Source organism: Orbicella faveolata, unplaced genomic scaffold (assembly GCF_042242905.1).
Source record: "Orbicella faveolata isolate gen_17 unplaced genomic scaffold, um_ofav_v1 contig_35, whole genome shotgun sequence".
Taxonomy (NCBI): Eukaryota; Metazoa; Cnidaria; class Anthozoa; order Scleractinia; family Merulinidae; genus Orbicella; species Orbicella faveolata.
In genome coordinates this window covers 28,782,375-28,803,627 of record NW_028301564.1, presented here as the reverse complement: position 1 = coordinate 28,803,627, position 21,253 = coordinate 28,782,375, and the positions used below count along the sequence as shown (strand labels likewise).

General features: G+C 39.2%; 1 protein-coding gene and 1 pseudogene across 13 annotated transcripts in view; both read right to left on the bottom strand.

Moving 5' to 3' along the window:
* LOC110056503 (uncharacterized) overlaps nucleotides 1-21,253 on the bottom strand; it is a 25,295-nt gene extending 4,042 nt beyond the window's left edge. For 4 of the 12 annotated variants that reach the window (XM_089272896.1, XM_089272901.1, XM_089272902.1 and 1 more), the window contains exons 1-16: nucleotides 7,933-8,024; nucleotides 7,091-7,173; nucleotides 6,683-6,721; nucleotides 6,279-6,305; nucleotides 5,772-5,843; nucleotides 4,156-4,212; nucleotides 3,967-4,008; nucleotides 3,798-3,842; nucleotides 3,630-3,671; nucleotides 3,461-3,505; nucleotides 3,293-3,334; nucleotides 3,124-3,168; nucleotides 2,953-2,997; nucleotides 2,782-2,826; nucleotides 862-888; nucleotides 322-393 (exon numbers count right to left, since the gene is read on the bottom strand). In XM_089272896.1, the coding sequence (XP_089129022.1) occupies nucleotides 322-393; nucleotides 862-888; nucleotides 2,782-2,826; nucleotides 2,953-2,997; nucleotides 3,124-3,168; nucleotides 3,293-3,334; nucleotides 3,461-3,505; nucleotides 3,630-3,671; nucleotides 3,798-3,842; nucleotides 3,967-4,008; nucleotides 4,156-4,212; nucleotides 5,772-5,843; nucleotides 6,279-6,305; nucleotides 6,683-6,721; nucleotides 7,091-7,151 (706 nt within the window). In that variant the 5' untranslated portion in view covers nucleotides 7,152-7,173; nucleotides 7,933-8,024. Of the gene's footprint in view, nucleotides 1-321; nucleotides 394-861; nucleotides 889-2,781; nucleotides 2,827-2,952; nucleotides 2,998-3,123; nucleotides 3,169-3,292; nucleotides 3,335-3,460; nucleotides 3,506-3,629; nucleotides 3,672-3,797; nucleotides 3,843-3,966; nucleotides 4,009-4,155; nucleotides 4,213-5,771; nucleotides 5,844-6,278; nucleotides 6,306-6,682; nucleotides 6,722-7,090; nucleotides 7,174-7,932; nucleotides 8,027-13,889; nucleotides 14,017-21,158 lie in introns of those variants that run through there. The other 8 variants (XM_089272897.1, XM_089272903.1, XM_089272900.1 and 5 more) reach the window with 8 other exon arrangements.
* Nucleotides 15,070-19,381, bottom strand: LOC149104144 (uncharacterized; annotated as a pseudogene). The gene is made up of 2 exons (XR_016202100.1): nucleotides 15,517-19,381; nucleotides 15,070-15,368 (listed from the first exon to the last, which is right to left on the bottom strand). The product of XR_016202100.1 is annotated as an uncharacterized LOC149104144 (transcript).

The following is a 21,253-nucleotide window of genomic DNA, read 5'->3' as shown; positions in this document are numbered from 1 at the left end:
GAATGACAAACACTATTCACTTGACTCTGAAGATGAGGTTGTCGAAACGTCAGTCACCAACAACAGTTCCTTTCAGAGCTACCCTCAACCGGACGATCACACTATACGAACTACTGATACTCCTGGGTTCAAACCATCTACTATAAAACCCACTATGTCGCAACACGTCTCAACAGGGTGGCCAAACGCGCGCAGCATGTTGCGCCCAACAATGTTGCGATGTGTTGCGTTGAAATGTTGCGATCTTATTGGAACTAAAATTCATTCCCAGTCCTCTCTAGTTGAGATATGCTTCCACTTATCATGTTTGCGCAAACGTACCTTCAAGAGCAGTCTTTTTCTGCCAAGGCCAATCTTGCTTGCGGCCAGGTTTACGTCTGCCCTTTCGTCGACCTGAGATCAAAGCAAGAATGCGATTATAAATATAATATTATAGATACCCTACGATTACATCGTGTTATCATCCACGAGGGACTACCATATTAAATTGATGCAGTTGTCCGTCTAAAAGTACCAGGATGGTTCTCAAAGTGGTCGTTCTAGATTTTACACCACCGCACTTTACCAAACTATGAATTTGAATTTCTAAAAGATACAATGCTCAGCAAATCTCTCTTAAATATGGAATTACCCCCTGGCGTTAATTTTTTATACATTTTTTTTCGGTCTCGCGTCCCGTGTGTGTTTGAGCAAAGCATACAAAAGGACTGTCCACTGCAACGAAGACTGACGATGTGTCATATATGCGAACTGCGTTAGAATAACGAAAGAGAAAGATCAAACTGTTCCCAAGCCAAGTCTTCCTTTATCCCTCCATGAGAAAGTGAAGAAAGGTGAAGCTGTAACAGTGAATTAACTTACCCCAGCGAGCATCCTCTGCCTGTTGTACTAGAAGAGTAAGATAAAGTAAGTACATGAACAAACCAAGACCGTAACCATACGGGTGATACTTAGCAATATGGCTCAAAACATAGACCAAAAATAATGGAAGGTGTCTTCGTCAGAAACGAGGCCAGCGATAAAACCTTTCCGGGGAAATGAGTAATGTAATTGCAAACTTTGTAATGTTTCAATGTTTTTTAAAACTCATCAGTCCCATTGTGTTGTTAGCTTAGTCCGTTTATTCTGTTCTTAGATCTAGTTATCCCTTCATGGGACACCCTGACGAGTAACTAGAGTTCAGGAAAAGAAACAAGCTTGAGCTTTGCACATCTGACCAGTTATCCGGTAACGTCAATATCCGTTTACTTTTTGAAACGAGACTATGAAACAAACATTGTACTATCCCCTAAGTTTGTAGTTATCAAAATGCCAAAGGCAAAAAGAATAGTGAAGAGGCTCGCCCATTGCCTTTATTACGATGATCAGATGGCCATAGTCAAGTGAATGATAAAGAGGGAATTGTTGCATGAGGGCGTGGATCTGTCAAATCGTCCGCCCATTTCTCAACTAGACTGGATTGGTTAAATGGAACGCTACCAAAACAACACTGATCTCAGTGTTCGTCTTAGTCATTTTTATAAGATAACTGACATACTAAGCGGACTTGTGAAGTATATATGAAAAAATAATTCATATTTGAACTGCGGTAGTCGATGAAAGTGAAGTATGATCATCGCAGTAAATTTTCCAATTTAAGCAACTGGAAAGAAGAAGCCTGAAAAAAAAATCAGGGCTTCAACGGGATTCGAACCCGCGATACCGGTGCGATGCTCTACCAACTGAGCTATGAAGCCACACATTGGGAGCGAGGTCAATTAATTGAGTTCATATCTTCCCGTGAGTGAAATGATGTGAAGTATATATGAAAAAATAATTCATATTTGAACTGCGGTAGTAGATGAAAGTGAAGTATGATCATCGCAGTAAATTTTCCAATTTAAGCAACTGGAAAGAAGAAGCCTGAAGAAAATCAGGGCTTCAACGGGATTCGAACCCGTGACCTCCGCGATACCGGTGCGATGCTCTACCAACTGAGCTACCGCAGTTCAAATATGAATTATTTCATATATACTTCACATCATTTCACTCACGGGAAGATATGAACTCAATTAATTGACCTCGCTCCCAATGTGTGGCTTCATAGCTCAGTTGGTAGAGCATCGCACCGGTATCGCGGAGGTCACGGGTTCGAATCCCGTTGAAGCCCTGATTTTTTTCAGGCTTCTTCTTTCCAGTTGCTTAAATTGGAAAATTTACTGCGATGATCATACTTCACTTTCATACTAAGGGGACTTCATAGCCTTCAACAAGAGCAAATAAATTCAGCCGGAATAAAATTCACAAGCAGCGTTTCTGGAACTAACCTTTATTCCATTCGCAAAACTTTTGAATTGTCGTTGAATCACGTCGCCAAGCGCATGAAGTTTGTGTTACTTGCAAACTTTTCGCAGTCTTTTACTTTCGTGATGACTGATTCCGACCACGAATTCCTGCACTTTCCCGTCAAAGTCCTTTTGAATTAATTAATACACTCTCCGTCTTTCAGCGATAACCTTTTCCTTTCCTTTCCTAGAATATTTATAGCGCTAAATGTTTTCGTCGCTTTGCTCTGCGGATTTTGTGCCCGGCACGAGTCTGTGCTTTCATTCCAACGGCTCGTGGTTTACAAACTTTTCTCGTGTGCTCCGAACATCCCAAGTGGGTTATTAACCCTTTAAACGCATGGAAAGTGTGTCTATTGCTTAATTATCTCATCTTGATCCAAAGTCTATAATCTATGTAACGCATGCCTGAGAAAATTTGCGTGAAAACAAAAGTTGTGTCAGATGTCAAGCATACCTTCCTTAGTAACATCGGAGGACAGCCATGGCCAAAGTTTCTCATCTGTTTCATTCATAAACAAAACATAGCGTCAAAGAAAGAAGCAAGTCATAAAACATAAAGCACGCTGGAGTTAATTTTCGTAAAAACAATTTATGTCAGGTAACACTTCCGCTGAGGAAAGCATACCTTCTTTAGTGACATCGGAGGACTTCCATGGCCAAAGTTTCTCATCTGTTTCATTCATAAACAAAACATAGCGTCAAAGAAAGAAGCAAGTCATAAAACATAAAGCATGCTGGAGTTAATTTTCGTAAAAACAATTTATGTCAGGTAACACTTCCGCTGAGGAAAGCATACCTTCTTTAGTGACATCGGAGGACTTCCATGGCCAAAGTTTCTCATCTGTTTCATTCATAAACAAAACATGGTGTCAAGGAAAGAAACAAGTCATAAAGTATAAAGCATGCTGGAGTTAATTTTCGTAAAAAACAATTTATTTCAGGTAACACAGCTGAGGTAAGCATACCTTCTTTAGTGACATCGGACTGCCATGGCCAAAGTTTCTCATCTGTTTCATTCATAAACAAAACATAGCGTCAAAGAAAGAAGCAAGTCATAAAACATAAAGCATGCTGGAGTTAATTTTCGTAAAAACAATTTATGTCAGGTAACACTTCCGCTGAGGAAAGCATACCTTCTTTAGTGACATCGGAGGACTTCCATGGCCAAAGTTTCTCATCTGTTTCATTCATAAACAAAACATGGTGTCAAGGAAAGAAACAAGTCATAAAGTATAAAGCATGCTGGAGTTAATTTTCGTAAAAAACAATTTATTTCAGGTAACACAGCTGAGGTAAGCATACCTTCTTTAGTGACATCGGACTGCCATGGCCAAAGTTTCTCATCTGTTTCATTCATAAACAAAACATAGCGTCAAAGAAAGAAGCAAGTCATAAAACATAAAGCATGCTGGAGTTAATTTTCGTAAAAACAATTTATGTCAGGTAACACTTCCGCTGAGGAAAGCATACCTTCTTTAGTGACATCGGAGGACTTCCATGGCCAAAGTTTCTCATCTGTTTCATTCATAAACAAAACATGGTGTCAAGGAAAGAAACAAGTCATAAAGTATAAAGCATGCTGGAGTTAATTTTCGTAAAAAACAATTTATTTCAGGTAACACAGCTGAGGTAAGCATACCTTCTTTAGTGACATCGGACTGCCATGGCCAAAGTTTCTCATCTATTTTATTCATAAAAAAAAAGAAAGAAAAAAACGTGGCATCAGGGAAAGAACCATGTCATAACACATAAAACATGCTGGAGTTATAAAACATGATCGATAACACACATCATGGCAACCAAATGAAAATGAAAATCAAAAGCACACCTTCATTAATATCTGTTGCTTTCCTCTTACTCCAGGGCCAATCAAAAAATTGTTGATCTATTTACAATCCAGAGGATGGCATAAAGAAAAAATAAAAGGAAGACTGTTATTCATTGAACGTTTATATAGATAACAACAGTGTTTTAAGAAGGTAATTCCCGGTTAATCGTCTACTCCTTATATATATACCTCTTACAAACCGAGTTCGAGGTTCGTACTGTAAGTTACGGACCGAGTTTTTTCTCCTTCGATTTATGGCCCAAGCGCGAAGCGCCCGGGCCATAAATCGACGGGGAAAAAATGAGGATTCGTAACTTAGAGTACGGACCGAGAAGACGAGGTTAGTAAGATATTTATTATATCTCTCCTGTGTTTCTGACGGGTTCGGGAACGATTTCTATTCACGCGGAACGGCTTCAAATTTCTGAAACAAGTCGAAAGTAAAATGAGTCAATTTGAATTCGTTGTTAAAAGGTTAGCACGTTTTAGTACACAATTTAAAATAAAAGAAAGTTTTAAACTTTTACTTGCTATAAAAGTTAAGAACACCTGGTGATAAATCACGAAAAAGTTTGGCAACAAAAACAGCTTTAAATTTTAGCGGGCCGTACAGTAGAGTAGGGCCAGCTAAATTAACCACTCACAGCGCGCGTAGTAACTGAGAGATGTAATAAATATATATACAATAAAAAAAAAAACAAAACAAAAACATGGCAACAACAATAACAACAACAAAATCATCTTCGTGATCGTCGTCACCATCTTCATCGTCATTATCATCATTAACAGCAACAATGATCAGTTTTCTCCATTCGAAAGAGCCCCTGAAAGATTTTTAATGGAACTGTGGACTTTGGACCGATAAATATGTTTTGGGCCTGGCTCAGACTCATTTTATCCCGACCCGCTAGGAGACGGTTAAAATGAGCTCTCAAAACGTTTTTGCCTTGTACTTACGCATTGTCGACATGTTGTTTATTTTAATTTTTAGGCAACCCTTAAGTCCCGGAAAAACAAACGCAACATTTTGACTCAAAATTTGGCAACATTGTTGAGCGCAACATGTTGCGCCTGTTTGGCCACCCTGTTGCGACATGTTGGGTGTTCTAAATCGAACTAGTCCGCAAGCCCTGACGCATCAAAAGGATCATGCAATTATGCAACATCCACAAAATGTTGCTTGAAAAATTTGACCATTTTCAAACTTGAGTAGTATTGGCTGTAAGTCTTACAGCCAATACCATCTGGGTTAAACTGACCAATGACTTTCAACGTACCAGACTTATAACGCCATCGAATGACAAACACTATTCACTTGACTCTGAAGATGAGGTTGTCGAAACGTCAGTCACCAACAACAGTTCCTTTCAGAGCTACCCTCAACCGGACGATCACACTATACGAACTACTGATACTCCTGGGTTCAAACCATCTACTATAAAACCCACCATGTCGCAACACGTCTCAACAGGGTGGCCAAACGCGCGCAGCATGTTGCGCCCAACAATGTTGCGATGTGTTGCGTTGAAATGTTGCGATCTTATTGGAACTAAAATTCATTCCCAGTCCTCTCTAGTTGAGATATGCTTCCACTTATCATGTTTGCGCAAACGTACCTTCAAGAGCAGTCTTTTTCTGCCAAGGCCAATCTTGCTTGCGGCCAGGTTTACGTCTGCCCTTTCGTCGACCTGAGATCAAAGCAAGAATGCGATTATAAATATAATATTATAGATACCCTACGATTACATCGTGTTATCATCCACGAGGGACTACCAATATAAATTGACGCAGTTGTCCGTCTAAAAGTACCAGGATGGTTCTCAAAGTGGTCGTTCTAGATTTTACACCACCGCACTTTACCAAACTATGAATTTGAATTTCTAAAAGATACACTGCTCAGCGAATCTCTCTTAAACATTTTTTTTCGGTCTCGCGTCCCGTGTGTGTTTGAGCAAAGCATACAAAAGGACTGTCCACTGCAACGAAGACTGATGATGTGTCATATATGCGAACTGCGTTAGAATAACGAAAGAGAAAGATCAAACTGTTCCCAAGCCAAGTCTTCCTTTATCCCTCCATGAGAAAGTGAAGAAAGGTGAAGCTGTAACAGTGAATTAACTTACCCCAGCGAGCATCCTCTGCCTGTTGTACTAGAAGAGTAAGATAAAGTAAGTACATGAACAAACCAAGACCGTAACCATACGGGTGATACTTAGCAATATGGCTCAAAACATAGACCAAAAATAATGGAAGGTGTCTTCGTCAGAAACGAGGCCAGCGATAAAACCTTTCCGGGGAAATGAGTAATGTAATTGCAAACTTTGTAATGATTCAATGTTTTTTAAAACTCATCAGTCCCATTGTGTCGTTAGCTTAGTCCTTTTATTCTGTTCTTAGATCTAGTTATCCCTTCATGGGACACCCTGACGAGTAACTAGAGTTCAGGAAAAGAAACAATGAAAAGTAATTCGACAAACTACAGAATAAAAAGATGTAATGAAGGGAGGAAAGAGGTTTGTGAGCATACCATGATCATCATCCTTGTGTCCATTGTCGGTTTCGTCAGCTGAAGGACATGAAAGAAAAACAACACAATCTTCTATCAAGTCCAGTAAGAAAATACGTAAAAAATGCCTCGAATTCAGGTAAATATTGGGATTTATTTTTACAAACCATACATGTCCACCATATTTTGAGAAGATCAGATTATTTCAGAGTACAGACGTTAGATACTCTTTTTAGTAAAAAATATATTTTCAGCTTGTATGCCATTAGAGCTGCAGAAGAGAACAGTAAAAACGTTGTCCTTAATCGAATCGTCACGATATCTGTTTCGTTGTTTGCCCATGGATTTTAGCAAGAGAATTGAGTTTAGATATATAATTCAAACAATCAGACGTAGGAAATGAAAATTTGCGATTATAGTTTAACTCACCAAGCACGACAAACGACGCCAACAGAAAGCAGAGGAACATCAAAAACAACTCAAGTTTCATGTTGCAGTTGGTTCTCGTTTTTCTGTGGAGATAAAAACGAGCAGTTTTTCCAGAATATGTTTAAGTTTAATAACGCAAACCACAGTCTTGAATACATGTCAGTTCACGGCACTGTGTCCCTACTGCACAAATTTTTTTGGCCAAGCTTCTGCGAGTAGATTTTAATTTACCTAAACCGGGAAATGAAGTAAAATGAGGCTTTTGCGAACGTCCAAGCATTTTAATATTACACTCGACTTGCCGATTTTGATGGCCTGTAAATTTAGGTGTACCTGGCCACACGTTCCATTTTCACGTATTTTCCGATTATCACAAGTCCGATCTCGATCGCGTTATGCAAAATATTTCACCTAAACGAGTAAATGTTAGAAAACATGATTCATGCAAGGTTAAATGGAGAAAATTATTATTTCCATTCACGTCCATGGAACGAAACTTGTTATCTCTTCGTTGACAAGAAGAGAAGTTGCGAAAAAGGATAATTCCATTTTTACTGTTAACTGAATCAGATTTAGAATTATGTTAAGAGTTTTAGACTGCAACCTCTTGCACCCAGGGCAATAGATCGCCAGTACAAACGCCTAATCTTGTTAAACGAAAAGCAAAACTGATCTGCAATCTTCCACGCCAAGTATTTTTTTTCTGTTGTCCATCCTTTTTTAACAGTTTTGTATTCTTGTTTAATGAGCTTAAAAGTAAGAGAATAAAATCCCTAAAATAGGATAACACAGTCCTTGTAAACAAGGCATTTAAATTAAACCTAACTCTAAGAGATACATACCAAAATATCAAGTCCCGTTTTGCCCAGGCCTCGATTCCAAATGAGTCAGTTATCGGATGCAATTTACACTGATATGGGATTTGTTGCACACCTGCCCTTATTTTACTGACGTTGTTCTTATGAGTTAAATGTCATTCGCTACAAATAGCGGAATTGTTTTGCTAGGGCGGGGAAAATGAAAGTCTTATTTCTAGAGTCCAGGCATTTCATAATCAATATAATCTATTCTCTTTGAATAACCAGGAGCTTTTTCCTATGGCTCTGACTTTTTTGTCCAGTTTCTGGATCCGGATAGAATCAAGAACACGATGAACGTGACAATAACTTGTGTTGGTGTTGGAAAAGGGAGTGACAAGAATTTAAAAACTGTACTTGACCAGTTCAAGCAGGCGGAAACAATTATTCGTTTAAAGACAAATGTTTGCTGTTAGAAAGAAGTCATATAATTTGTTTAAACGTGCTAATTTTTAAACATCAGTTTCCTAAAATCCTACAACGGGGAGAACTATAAATAGATAATACTATCTGCAACGACAAACATTTGAAAGGCTTCCACTTTTTGTTTCCTTGTGTGAGAGGAAAACTTTTAGTCATCCATTTTGTCAGAAACAATAATTTGAAAAGGAAATGTCAGCACAAACAGGTTCAATAACGGAAAGAAAACATAACAATGCAAATATTTTAATTTTTTAGATTGCTCGCAATTTAGCGTATTAAAGCAATTTGAAACTCAGAGTTGTGTTATCTCGGTTGAAAGTTGAATATTTTATGTTTTTGAAAAGACTTTTTCCTTTTTTCTGGAAAACCTTTCCAAATGCACAGAAAATTTACAGATAGATATTTACAAAGCATATTATGCAATCTCAAAATTGATCAGAAGCCTATTTTGCCTCATGAAGTGATCGTACAGTATGTACATTTTAAATTCAAATTTAAACTCGGATTCATACATATGCCCGCTGACTTTCTCGCTATTTTTTCCCTCAGTCCAAAATTACCGCTAGCTGCGCTTTCTTTTCGATGTGGAAGTTAAAAATTTTTAATTCTTATGTTTATGTTAGTCTAGATTAGTTGTTATGTTCCTAAGTCCTTTCAATATGGCTTGGTAAATAAAATATCCAATTATTACCGCAAAGAATACAAACAAAAAAAACGCAATAGACATTTGATGTCAAAAGGGAATAAACATCATGAAAGGAACACGATGGATCGAGTGAGAATAAAACGCAGATGGCCACGGCACGACTGTTATCAATGTAAATTCAGCTCCACTGGACTGCTACCCGGAGGTAACACAGACAAGAAGTCGACGTGTCATTCTTAAGCCACGCCAGTTTCCTTACAGATGATACACCTAGGAGAATAAACACTCGCCGATGAGTTCGTAACTAATTCGTTGAGGAAGGAAAATTAAAATTCTGGACTCAGGGCTAGGGTCACTGTGAAAGCAAAGTGCCCATGAACACAAAAAAGAAAAAAAGAAAAAGTTAAACTATATATGCATGAGTTTCTACTCTTTCAGTTTTACTGTGGTGTGTATGACATATTGAAAGAGCCTCTTCTAAATGTTAATTTTGTGTTTGAAATCTTTTTTTCACCTGCACTATGCGGATGTGATCGATGCTTGTAAAAATGTTGCTGCTGTACATGAAATAATAATATGGTAATAAGCACTTAAGGTGGCTCAAAACAGTAATATTTCCGTGACACGCCTGGGCTCTAGCGCGCACTTTAGCGCAAGGCATCACGCAATCACCCGAGGGGTCACGCGAAGTAGTTAGAAAATGCGGGTTGTGGGCCAGCCCGTGTCCACAATCCCAATTTACGGACCACTTTGACCTTGGGTTTTTGCCTGAGCTCTCAAGGTCAATTTTTTGACCACTTTTTACCACCACCAACCCCCGATTTTAATTTTTGGACCACTTTTTGACCTTGGGAACTTGCTTTTAAGCTCCCTTTACTAGATTTAGATTTATATATATTGTATAATTTTGTCTCTTAATTATATCTAAGGGGGCCGCTGTAATTGGCTAAGCTGTAGCGGCTCCCCTGGCCATTTTGCTTTTTGTTTTTTGTTTTGTTTTTTTTTCTTTATGTGTAATGGTAGGCCGAAGCTTAATAAATAAATAAATAAACTCTCATTTTCTAACTAATGCGAGAAAAAAAAAAAAAAATAAAATAAAATAAAATAAAAAAAAATTAGGAGACTGGAGGCAACATTGTATCCCTGGGAACTATCATCAACTCTTCTCTCACGAATCCTCTCAGAGGACCATCCTTCAGATAGTATAAAACCGCTTCATTTTTCTTTACCAAAGATCTTTCAATCCTATAAACTTTTAATGACCAGTTTGGGTCTGTGGCTCGCTTCCTTTCACCTTCAAGCTCACCAGCGGCATAGAGATATCTCACATTCACTGAAGAATCGAGTCTCTTCTCTTTGAAACCAACGGGTCTCGCTTTAGCTGATGCGAATGTCGTTGAACTCTTCGCATCAACCACCCTCTCCCTTATCGCGTCAACTGGTCTCTCTCAGAGCTTTCACTACTTTCGGAAGCCCCTCCACCCATTCTCTCGATCTCTCAGAAGATTTCATGTTCATCTCCTTACTGTATTGATAACTGAAAAGACGCTCACTCAATGTTCGATTGAAACGTTCAACAATCCCCTGATCTCGGTGAACGTCCACAATTCCCGTTCTTATTCTGACATCGTGCTTGGTCATTTCGTTCTTTACATCACCCATGAATTCGCGTCCGGGATCAACCTGAAGAACATCGGGCCACTTTAATGGTCCTATATAAATTTTATGAAAAGCCCTGGAAACTTCCGAAGACTCCTTCGAACTCAATGGTTCCGCGGCCTTGAATCGGCTCGCGACACAAACGACCGTCAATGCGTACTTCCTTCAATGCCTTCCTTCCTCTCGGGAGTCTGTCATGAGGAAGGAAAAGAAGATCAGCTTGATGAACTGAATTCGGGGATATAATATCAAATTTCGGTCTTGGGATATGCTTAGGGACTGGCAGATAAATCTGCCAGATGGCCTGCTTCATCAACCAAAGTTTTGCGACATCTTCAGAAACTCCTGCCTCCTGACTTCTTCACCGCGTCTAATCCTTTCCAGAAGCCCTTCGGGCTGTAATAAATATTTGACAACTTATGCATTTTTTCTACGAAGTTAATCACAAGAAATGACTCGCCGCCAATCCGATTGCCAAGGCTGAAGCTCCAACGTAGATGATTTCTCCCTGTTTTTGTTGAACACTCGGTTTGTAAAAGGCTGAAAACTGGGGTTCTTTTAAATCCATTTGATCTTGATGAGTCTTGTTATATAACTTTAACACGTAGTCAGTGTTTCCGAAGTTCTCCTTCGCTTCATCCTTTATCTCATGATTAGTAGCTATCCAATCGAGAAGTTTTGTTCTATTCTGTTGATACTTTTGACATTCTTTTTCATACTTCTCCACAGCGAGATCGTGTCGTTTTTTCTTCACCAGCTGAATCACCACTCAGATACTTCGCCAGATAATTTCCGCCAACGAATGCCGTGGCATTTATAATCGCTCCAGCAATCATGATTGCTATACTCGCCATTTTTGTTTAATATTATTCATGTTTAACAATATTAAAATTATTTTTTTCATGCATCAACTTCACATTTTTCACGCTCGATCTCCTCTCGAATTTTTTTTTCTTAATATCATCATAAACGCTTCAACAAGCAGACAAAAAGTGGTAAATCTCAAAGAGGAAACGGTTATTTCACTAAGCATCTTATTTAAGTCGGTGAAATCTTTTGATCCTCGAGATAGGTTTTAGTCGCCAATGCCCCAGCCACAACGACCGTGAATTTCACGTAATTCATTAAATTCACTGAAGGATCAGACGTCGTTGGTTCTTTCACAACTTTTTTCGCGATCCATCCATATCCAGCCGCCAAACCGGTTATCGTCGCGGCATCAGTCAGTGTTTTCACGAGCTTATTATCAGACATTTTAGAATGAAATATTTCATTATATTACGTTCTTCAATCACTAATCCATGGGTTTTATGTTGTTACGCTGCACTTTTACTTGACACTGTTGAGGGGCCGCTGTCATGCCATCGACCATGCCCTCTTTACTAACACCACTGTCATGCTGTTGCCCATGCTGCTGCTTCGGTTTACTGCTGGACGCGACCAACGTGGTAGCTGTCGCCATAATATCTTTTTTCTTGTAATATAATCCTACGAGAGAAACAACGATACTCACCGCTGAAAGAACTTGTTTGAGTGAGAACTGGGTGACAGCTGACGAAGACTGTGCCTCACGCGCGTCAATGCCTTTCATATCTTTTTGTTGAGCTTGCTGCCGTGCCTTTCTGTTGAATTCTGCGAGTCTCTTTCCAGCCGCAATTCTACCAGGATGTTTTTGGGGCATTGTTCTTTTCACCGTTGCCTGGTTTCACTGACGCTTCTTCTTTAACTTTGACATCTCCTTCTTCAATGGTTTCTTCTTTTGGCGGTTGAGGCTCTGCCGCAACTTCTTCTATATCCATTTTATTAAGAAATCACAACTTCTTCTTTATTACCACTCGTAGCCTGCTCAGATGATTTCCTCTCAAGTTCTACATTCTTCGCGGTGATCAGAGCGGCACTCGCTATGGCCATGTATTTGCCATATCTCAAACCTAATCCCCAGCGATCATGGACAATTCTCTCTTTACTGTGAAATTATCATTCAAATCCTCAAGGAGTCTCTCACGATCAACGGGGAGAAGATAGGATATCCATCTGCAAGTCACATCCAAAAATGTATCAACCATCGCATCGCATGTTTTTGACGACAAGGAAGTCTCATATCTTTCGGCGACTGCTAGGGCGACAACCGAGCATTACGCGATAACGAATGACATCATCGCCCAAAAATCTTCTCACTCTTCTCAGTAATTTGCATAATTTTTAAATCGTTCTTGCATCATAAAAGTTTGGTCTTTACATTTCTTTTGGGTTATAGTAGTAATTTCGTGGAAAAACCACAGATTTTCAACGTTCCCCCAATATGCATCTCATAACGTGTAGAATCGGTGGCCAGAAGGCCAAATAAGTTTAAATTCACTTCACTTCACTTCCCTTAGCTTCTTTGTGCCTCGTGGCACATAAGGCCTCGAAACAAAAAAACAAATTTCCATAGGCAAGATATTTCCAAACACTTCTTATGCAGAGAATTTCTGCATGACTGATGATCTGTTTGCGTTTTGTATGCATAATCTTCTAGCAAGTTTTAAACTCGAAAATGGCTAAGAAACGAAAGCCTATCAACACAGCTGGAGAGAACGCGCTTATCATCGTTAGTAAAATACATGTAGCCTGGTTCAAGAGATATGTCTTGCAAAATAGCATATAAATAGTTCTACAAAGTCGGGAAAATTTACAACGTGTCTATGCCGGGGGCATAAAGCGCCTGAAATTTCATAACTTTGCGAATTTGCACTTACTTTGAAATTTTACTAGGAAAGACTCACAAACTTGGCTAAGTTACTGATGTTCTTTTCAGCAGTATCGACAGATTTTCGCTACATGGCCATTATTAAAACTCAGAATACAGAAAACAGTCTGCAAAGGTCTAGTAGACTAATCATGGAGCGAATTCAATATGCTACGTCGCTTCCCTTTGTCCTAATTTTATAACAAAATACTACATCTTATGAACTGATGAAAGACAACACATTTCGTAAACTGTGTAATATAAATTCCTTGCTAGAAGACGGAGCTGGAAAAGTTCTTAAACGGGGATGGAACCAGAAATTGCAGACTTGATTGATCAGTTCACGATGACACTGCATATTTACATCCGCTCACCGTGCTGAAATACTGTCTGGTCGCGTTTCTGGCTTTGCTAACCAATATACACCCTTGAAAAAAGCAACATAGATTAAAAGACTCATACAAACAAACATAAAGTACTAATTACCTAACAATGAAGTGCCTTCTGTGCCTTCCTTTGGGAATACGGTTCCGCCACACCTTCGCTGCACTATCGACATCAACTGGAACTTGTTATGCCTCCCAACGCCCTTAATTTAACTCGTCAACGTTTTCTGATTGGAGGAGAACGTGTAATGTGTAAATGGGTGGAAAAAAACTCACAATAAATTTGTTAGCCCGCGGGATTAGGCTAAGGGGGGTGGGGGGGGGGGGGGTGGCGGGGGGCGGCAGGAGATGACTGACAAATATCCCTAAATTTTCTAAATATCTTGATATTTTCCGAAAATTCTAAATATACCAAGAAATATCCGGAGGTCTGCCTTGCGCGGTTCAAAGAGGTAAACTTACGTCTCTCGTAAAGTGACGAAACCTTTTTCTGTAAGTGAATATTTTTTTACAAAAAAGACTCTCAGGCGCACAGGGAGCCCTCGCATCCGTTTAGAATATTAATAAGAGATCAACCTACATTATCGCGCGTGTTTTGTGTTCTGTGGCGGCCATTTTGAATTTTTAATACGCGGTCTGCTGGTGCGAAGACTGGAACCGAAATTACGGAAATTGCTCGGAGCCTGCTCGGAGCTTGTTATCCTCGGTGAGCGATCGGATCCTCCGAGAATTTGCGAATTTTCCCGTCCGTCCCAGGCTACTAAAATTTCGTTTCCAGACCTCACACTAGTAAACCGCGTATTTACTAGTAGCAATCAGAGATTAGTGAAGTGCGTTGGAAACCCGGGGGAAGGAAGGGGGTACTCTAGGGATTTGTCAATAGGTGTGTTGCTAGGAACACATCTATGATCCAGTTAGTATTTGGACATCTGATTGTAGGCTGGGTACCAATACCTTCTCTATTAATATTTCATACTAAATAATATTCCATACTATATTTAATAAAAAATCAGTAACTCAGTTCTTTTTTTATCAAGATCCCAGACTGATTTGCCAGATCCTGATTCCTATACCCAAAATAGACTCCTGGAAAAGCATACCCTTGACAGCAGCGCATACCAAAGCCCATTTATGTCATTCCCCTTCCAGGGTTTTCCAAGTTGTGTATTTTGCTGGGTATTGTTTAACTTTTGTGTCCTTTATTGGCATCAAATGTCACATTGCTCTAGCAGGCGCATCGTTTAGTAAGGTTAAGTACTGTGTATAACTATAGAAAAGAATAACAGTACATTAAACTTTATTTCCAAATATGAGCGTTTTTAACTTAAGTTTACATGCAAGTTTACACCCGGCTTACATAAATTAAGAGCCTATAAAGCTGACCTGCATTGAAATCAGTGAAATTCCATGAGCGGTGTGCATTTTCATTTCCTTTTCGACGTTTGTTGCACTACGTTGGAATATTTGCGGTCTTTCCCAAGGTCAATGAAGTTGTGTTGATTTATTCGAGCTGTTACGTTCGAGCCTTGCAACTTTATTCTCACAGAGAAGTTGAATCGCCGAGAAAAGCAGCTGACTCCTGAAGGACGACACAGATCACAAATCGATATGTTACCCACGCAGTTTCGGAGAAAATGCAGCACAACACAGCTTTCTGGTGCTTAGATAGGTACCTTTAGGCATTTTAGCTTGTAATAGTTCGAATAAATCAACACAAATTCACTAACCTTGGGGAAAACTGCCACGATTCCTACGTAGGACAACAAACGAAGAAAAGCGGCTGGAAATGCACGGGTAGCGCTTCATGTAAAACCTCACTATTATTCAAAGTGACGCATCACATCAGACCGAGGCCATGTGTGCCACGGGTGCTCGCACATTTTGGGAAATTACTGAACAAATTGAGATAAGCTTTCAATTCGTGCAAATCATACTAACCAGAAATAGTATATTTGTTTGATTACGCGCGTAGAAACAAAGTCTGTTGATCAATCGAAGGCCGATTGTATTTAAAAACTTAGTCAAACTTCCACGGCTTTTACCTGTAGAGTATACGAAACGCCTTTTAAACCTTTTTATTAAGCATTTGCGTAGTCAAAGAGCTATTGAGTCTAAATATATTTGTTGGATTATGCGCGTAGAAGTGTTGTTCACTCCCATAGCGACAGAATAATTGATTCTTTATGACTGCGACCATTTATTGCTTTCCGAAATCGTATGAAAAAACTTCGGGCGAACTAACTTTTGGTCGAGGCGAATCGACTTTTTTGGGAGTAACACGACTTTGAGTCGGGGCGAAGCGGTTCGGGGCAAAATGGACGTGGAGCGAAACGACCTGTTCCCAAAGAACGCCTGTGGGCAAACTTAACAAAAAAGTCGTTCTGGTATACCAGGATCTGGTATACCCTCTGATTGGTTAATTTTGACAGGATATGTCAACATTGGAGCGTTACTTACGCAAATGAAAAATGCGATATGGCGGTCAGTGTAAAATGGGACTGACGGGCCTACACGACTTATACGGTCCGTAGCATTTGTACACTTACCGTTCTCTTCTCGGTCTCTCGACCTTTCTTTCTTTCAAACGTGTTTATGAAGGGCTCTTTTGTGTTGTGTTATTAGGGCTCGGCTGTTTGATTAGAACTATATACAAGTACAATATGCTGCTTCTTTTCACGGCTAAGTGGGCGTAATTAACCCTTTGAATACCAACTACGCATATATGCGTAATTAATGGTCGTGCTCTTTGTACCACTTGTGACGTCATCAATTTAAATGTCATCAGATATTCTTGATAAGCAAATAGTAGTGCTAGGCTAGCCCTTTCCGCACAATGGTCAGGTTAAGATATCGACGACATTCCGACGTCGCAAATCGAAAAACAACGTTTTGGTGCAAAAACGGTGGTAAAATGGTCCACAACGCCTATGATTGATCAAGGTCCATTTCTAGGCTTCGCCCGTAATTAACATCCAACTTTTCACTGCAGCCAGAAAGAACATACAATGCAAAAGGTAGCCAGTGTAAAAGGGCCCAGAAAAACAGAAAGGAAAGGGCCAACAAACGAAATTGAGAACGGTTAATGGCAAAAAAAAAAATTTTTACAAACATTTTGAAATAAACAGAACTAAAAACTAAACAAAATGTTTGTAAAATAAATTTACAGACATTCTGTTTTTAAGTAGAATAAGTACCAAGTCTGTAAATTCAGGATCTACAGACATTTCCTAAAGTCTATAAATGGGTCAAATTTTCCAGTGCGATCATGGACAATTCTCTCTTTACCGTGAAATTATCATTCAAATTCTCAAGGAGTCTCTCACGATCAACGGGGAGAAGATAGGATATCCATCTACAACTCACATCCAAAAATGTACCAACCGTCGCATCGCATGTTTTTGACGACAAAGAAGTCTCATATCTTTTGAAATACTTTGCAACATCTTTCTCACTTAATCTTTTGACTTGTTCTTGACTCAAATCAACTCCAATCATCTCCTTCGCCTTCCCACTGGCTACCAACACCGCGAGCTGTTCTCTGACGTCTGTGGCATCTTCTGGAGTCGCTTCAAGAATAGTCATGACTTCAGTTAAAGCTTTTTCTTCGTCAGTTGACATTTCTATTTTAATACTCAAGATTAATTTGAAAAGGATGTCTCAGCGAGAAGATGAGATGTTGAATATATCTTTTTTTTCAATTTCATCATTAATTTCAACTTTTCATGACGACTCAGTGAACCACCATAATCATCAAATATTTCTTACATGTCTTTCTGACTCGGTGTACAGAATAGAACCAACACCCCAACGTTCTCTCTGAATGGCTTGGCAATGCTCGTCAGTTGTTGCGTCAAAACCCAAACACTCAGACCCCTATGTCTCGCGCTGAATGCTAAGTTCACCAATTCATTCGTCCTTCTCTTCACATCCTTTGAAGCGGCGCGATCATCCAAAATCCCCAATGAATTCGTTCCTTCAAACACAAAACTGACAATCTTCAACTAATCATCAATCTGATCTTGTTGTCGAGAGATGACAAAGAAATATCTGTCATCCACAGCGAAACCTTCATAGGTTTTATTGAATTCATAAGTTGGACAGATCAATATCACATAATCAAACTTCTTACAGTTTCGACATTTTCCGCACGGTCCAATGCCTTTCCATTGAATAATCTTACGCTCTTTCACAAATCGTTTCAAGCAATCTCCTGGTCTGCACGAATCGCATTCACCACAATCAGTGAAATTTGAAACGAGTCTATTCAGGGAAGAGGCCATGAATTTGAAGCTATCGATAAAACGAATCTCATGTTTTCTCATGACTTCTTTTCCTTCTTTCTTGACAAAAGAATCAACAGGAATGATTTTGCTGAAGCTGATGTATTTTTCCTCAGTATTCGGAATGCATTTAATCTCTCCCTGCGTCTTTCCGAGATTCTTGATGAACAAATGCGAGTCATAATTTGCGAGATTATGAGATTATGAAAGATGACTGGAGTGAGCTTTGGGATCTTGAATTTCAAGTTACACGCGTTCTGCGCGGCTCCTCGATACTTCCCCGTTAAATGACAGTGATCGCGTACGGCATCGCGTCCACCCGCTGACTTCACAAATCCAACATTGAGTCGCGTTTTGAAACTTCTTCGCATCTTTCTTCGTAAATTTCATCGGCTTTGGAAATTTAAATTTATTTTGAATCTCTCTGACTTCTTTTTCAATCTTATCAACAAAGATTTGGGCTACATCTTCTTCTTCGCTTTGAGCTCTGTAAGTCACCATTTTTTTGTATCGATCATCAAAGCTGCAGACGATTTGAAGACCGACTCCACACGGTGTGTGTTTTTGATATTTCTCACCGCTCGGCTCACATCTTTGATTGGGCTCAGTCAACGCCTCAAAATCCGCGATGATGACGAAGGGAACCCTCATCTTTCGGTTGAAGTGATTGAATTTAAAGTATCGTGTTTTGTTTTGGCATGTTAATGTTTTCTTCGTTTTTAAAACATCTCTCTTGATGCCTCTGCGGCGTTGGTTTGTCGTTGAAATGATTCATGCAGTTCTTGCAGAAATACACTTATCCTTTATGTTTTGATATCTGAGAACCGACTAATCGACTAAAGTCATTTATTAGACTATAATGAGAGTTTCCTTCTTCGTTTGTGATGTATAAAAGATCAATAGCGTTTTCGTGTTTGGAGTATCGAATCGGATAAATTTCACGTTTTTCATATCCAAATACATTCACGAAAATACCCTCATTCTTTTTTTCAAATTGACTTATATCTTTTATCTTGAAAATCAGTGCCTCCGACATCAAGATCATTATCATATTGCCTCATCGAACTCACTCTCTCTGGATAATTAGCGGTGGGATGTAAATGTCTCTGAACACACCACATGAAACATTTTTGATCTTCATTCTTGATATTAATCACTTCTTTCTTTCTCTTGAGTTCTTTTGGAAGTTCGATATAGGATGAACCGTTTAAAGGGATGTAATCAGCGAGTGATCGAGTGATAGGACTCTTTGAAACCTCCAGTTGCATCCGCGACGATTAAAATTCTGAATCCTTTCTTCTATGGTATCCATGAAAAGTCGATAGGCTGTTGATTTTTAGCTGTTTCTCGACTTCATCCGGACCGGTTATTTTGATTATTGGGTTATTTCTCGTTTTGCTCGAGCTTTTACGCAAGCCGAGCATCTCCTCGAGTTCTCTGATTTCATTCTTTCGCTCGCACACTCCGTCAGTTGAACGAGGTTCGACATATCTCGTAGTTTTGAGCACCGGAGCACCGATATCCGGAACTTCTTCGTCGAGAATATTATTTCTATTTCTATTTAAAAGATCGATCAATTCGGTTCTTCTCAACCGGCTGTAACGTCTCAATCCGAGACGTTTAGCTTCCGTTCTTAATTCTGATACTCTCATGTTATTCAGTTTAATATAAAATACAAAAAATGAACGTTTTTGTAAAAAATGAAATTTTTATAAAAAAAAGTTTAAAATGGATTCAAATACGAACATCTCTCAAAAAGAATATAGTAATAAAGTTCATTAGGATCCGTGCCTACTGAAACCCATCTCTGAAAAAGAATTCCGGAAAGTAGCCAAAGGCTGCGGAATAAAGTACAGAAACAAGATTCCAAGCAAAGAATTAAAAGCGATGCTGTAATATCGTCCTCTGGATAAAAGGACGAAAGTTGAGATCAGAGACGAAGATGGAGATTGGCAGTCCTTTGACAACATGCGACGAGCGGCGACTGAAAGTGGACTTTCAAATCAATCCATCATTAAATATGCGATTGATAATGGGAGGTCTTCCGTGAAAAGGAGATCTGACGGAAAAATATTTTATGTGAGAGAAATTAAGTAATTCTGTCTACCATTTAAGAATGGGAGACAGATATTTTAACGAGGAAAGGTGCTGGTCTATTTTTGAAAAGTTACTCGATGAAAAATTCAAGAAAGTCAGACCATATTTCCTTTTGAATAATGAGACGGGTTTCTGTCTCGAACTCGACGGGTATTGTAAACAACTGAAATTGGCATTTGAATACGACGGGATTCAACATCATGAATATCCGAATCTTTTTCATAGGAGTAAAAGAGAATTTCTTCAGCAGCGAATGAGGGATGAGATGAAGAATTTCAAATGTAAATTTAACGAAGTCACTCTGATAAGGATAACATCACGACGTGGTTGATCTCGAGAGTTACATAAGGCAAGAATTGCGAAAGAGGAATTTTATTTGAGCGATCACGTGAAAAATAACGAGTAAATTCCAGAGTTCCCTGACAACGAGCAAAGTGCAAAAAAAAATCTGTTGAGTTTAAAGTCACGTTTTAACCCTTCAAGTTGTCAGGGAACCCTGGAACGTTGACAGGAAGACTTTGACAGAAATAACTAACCAAGGAAGACTTCCTTAGTTACGATGCAAGAGGAAGTCTTTCGAGAGATTGCTATAAAAGAGTGCCAACTGAGGTGACCAGCACGCTGTTTCGATTAACCAAAAACAAAATGGAAGAAATGGATTTATTGGAAGAAGGCTTGGAGCTGCCAGATCAGAGAGAAGAAAGTTTGAAAGATTTCATTGAAAATGTCTTGAATGAAGATTCTATTTCTAAAGAAGAGTTGAGAAATCGATGGATGAAGAACAAGTCTAAGCGAGATCAGCTTGTGAAAAAGCGGAATAAAGCGAAAGACCAAGTGAAATTGTTGTTGACGAAAATAAAGATGTTTGAGGAAGAACTTAACAAACATTTGCAAGAACTGGAAGAGATGCGTGAGAAGATGATTGCTAACTGTATGAAAGATGTGTAAACTATTGAGAACTTTGTTTTGTAAATCTTAGTTACATAACAAACCTTGGTGATGGCTTGCGTCCATCCCCTTCTCCTTCGGGAGTCGTAAACGTCCGCTTTTCGAAGCCAGGCGTTCTGATGAGGCTTGCTATCAGCCG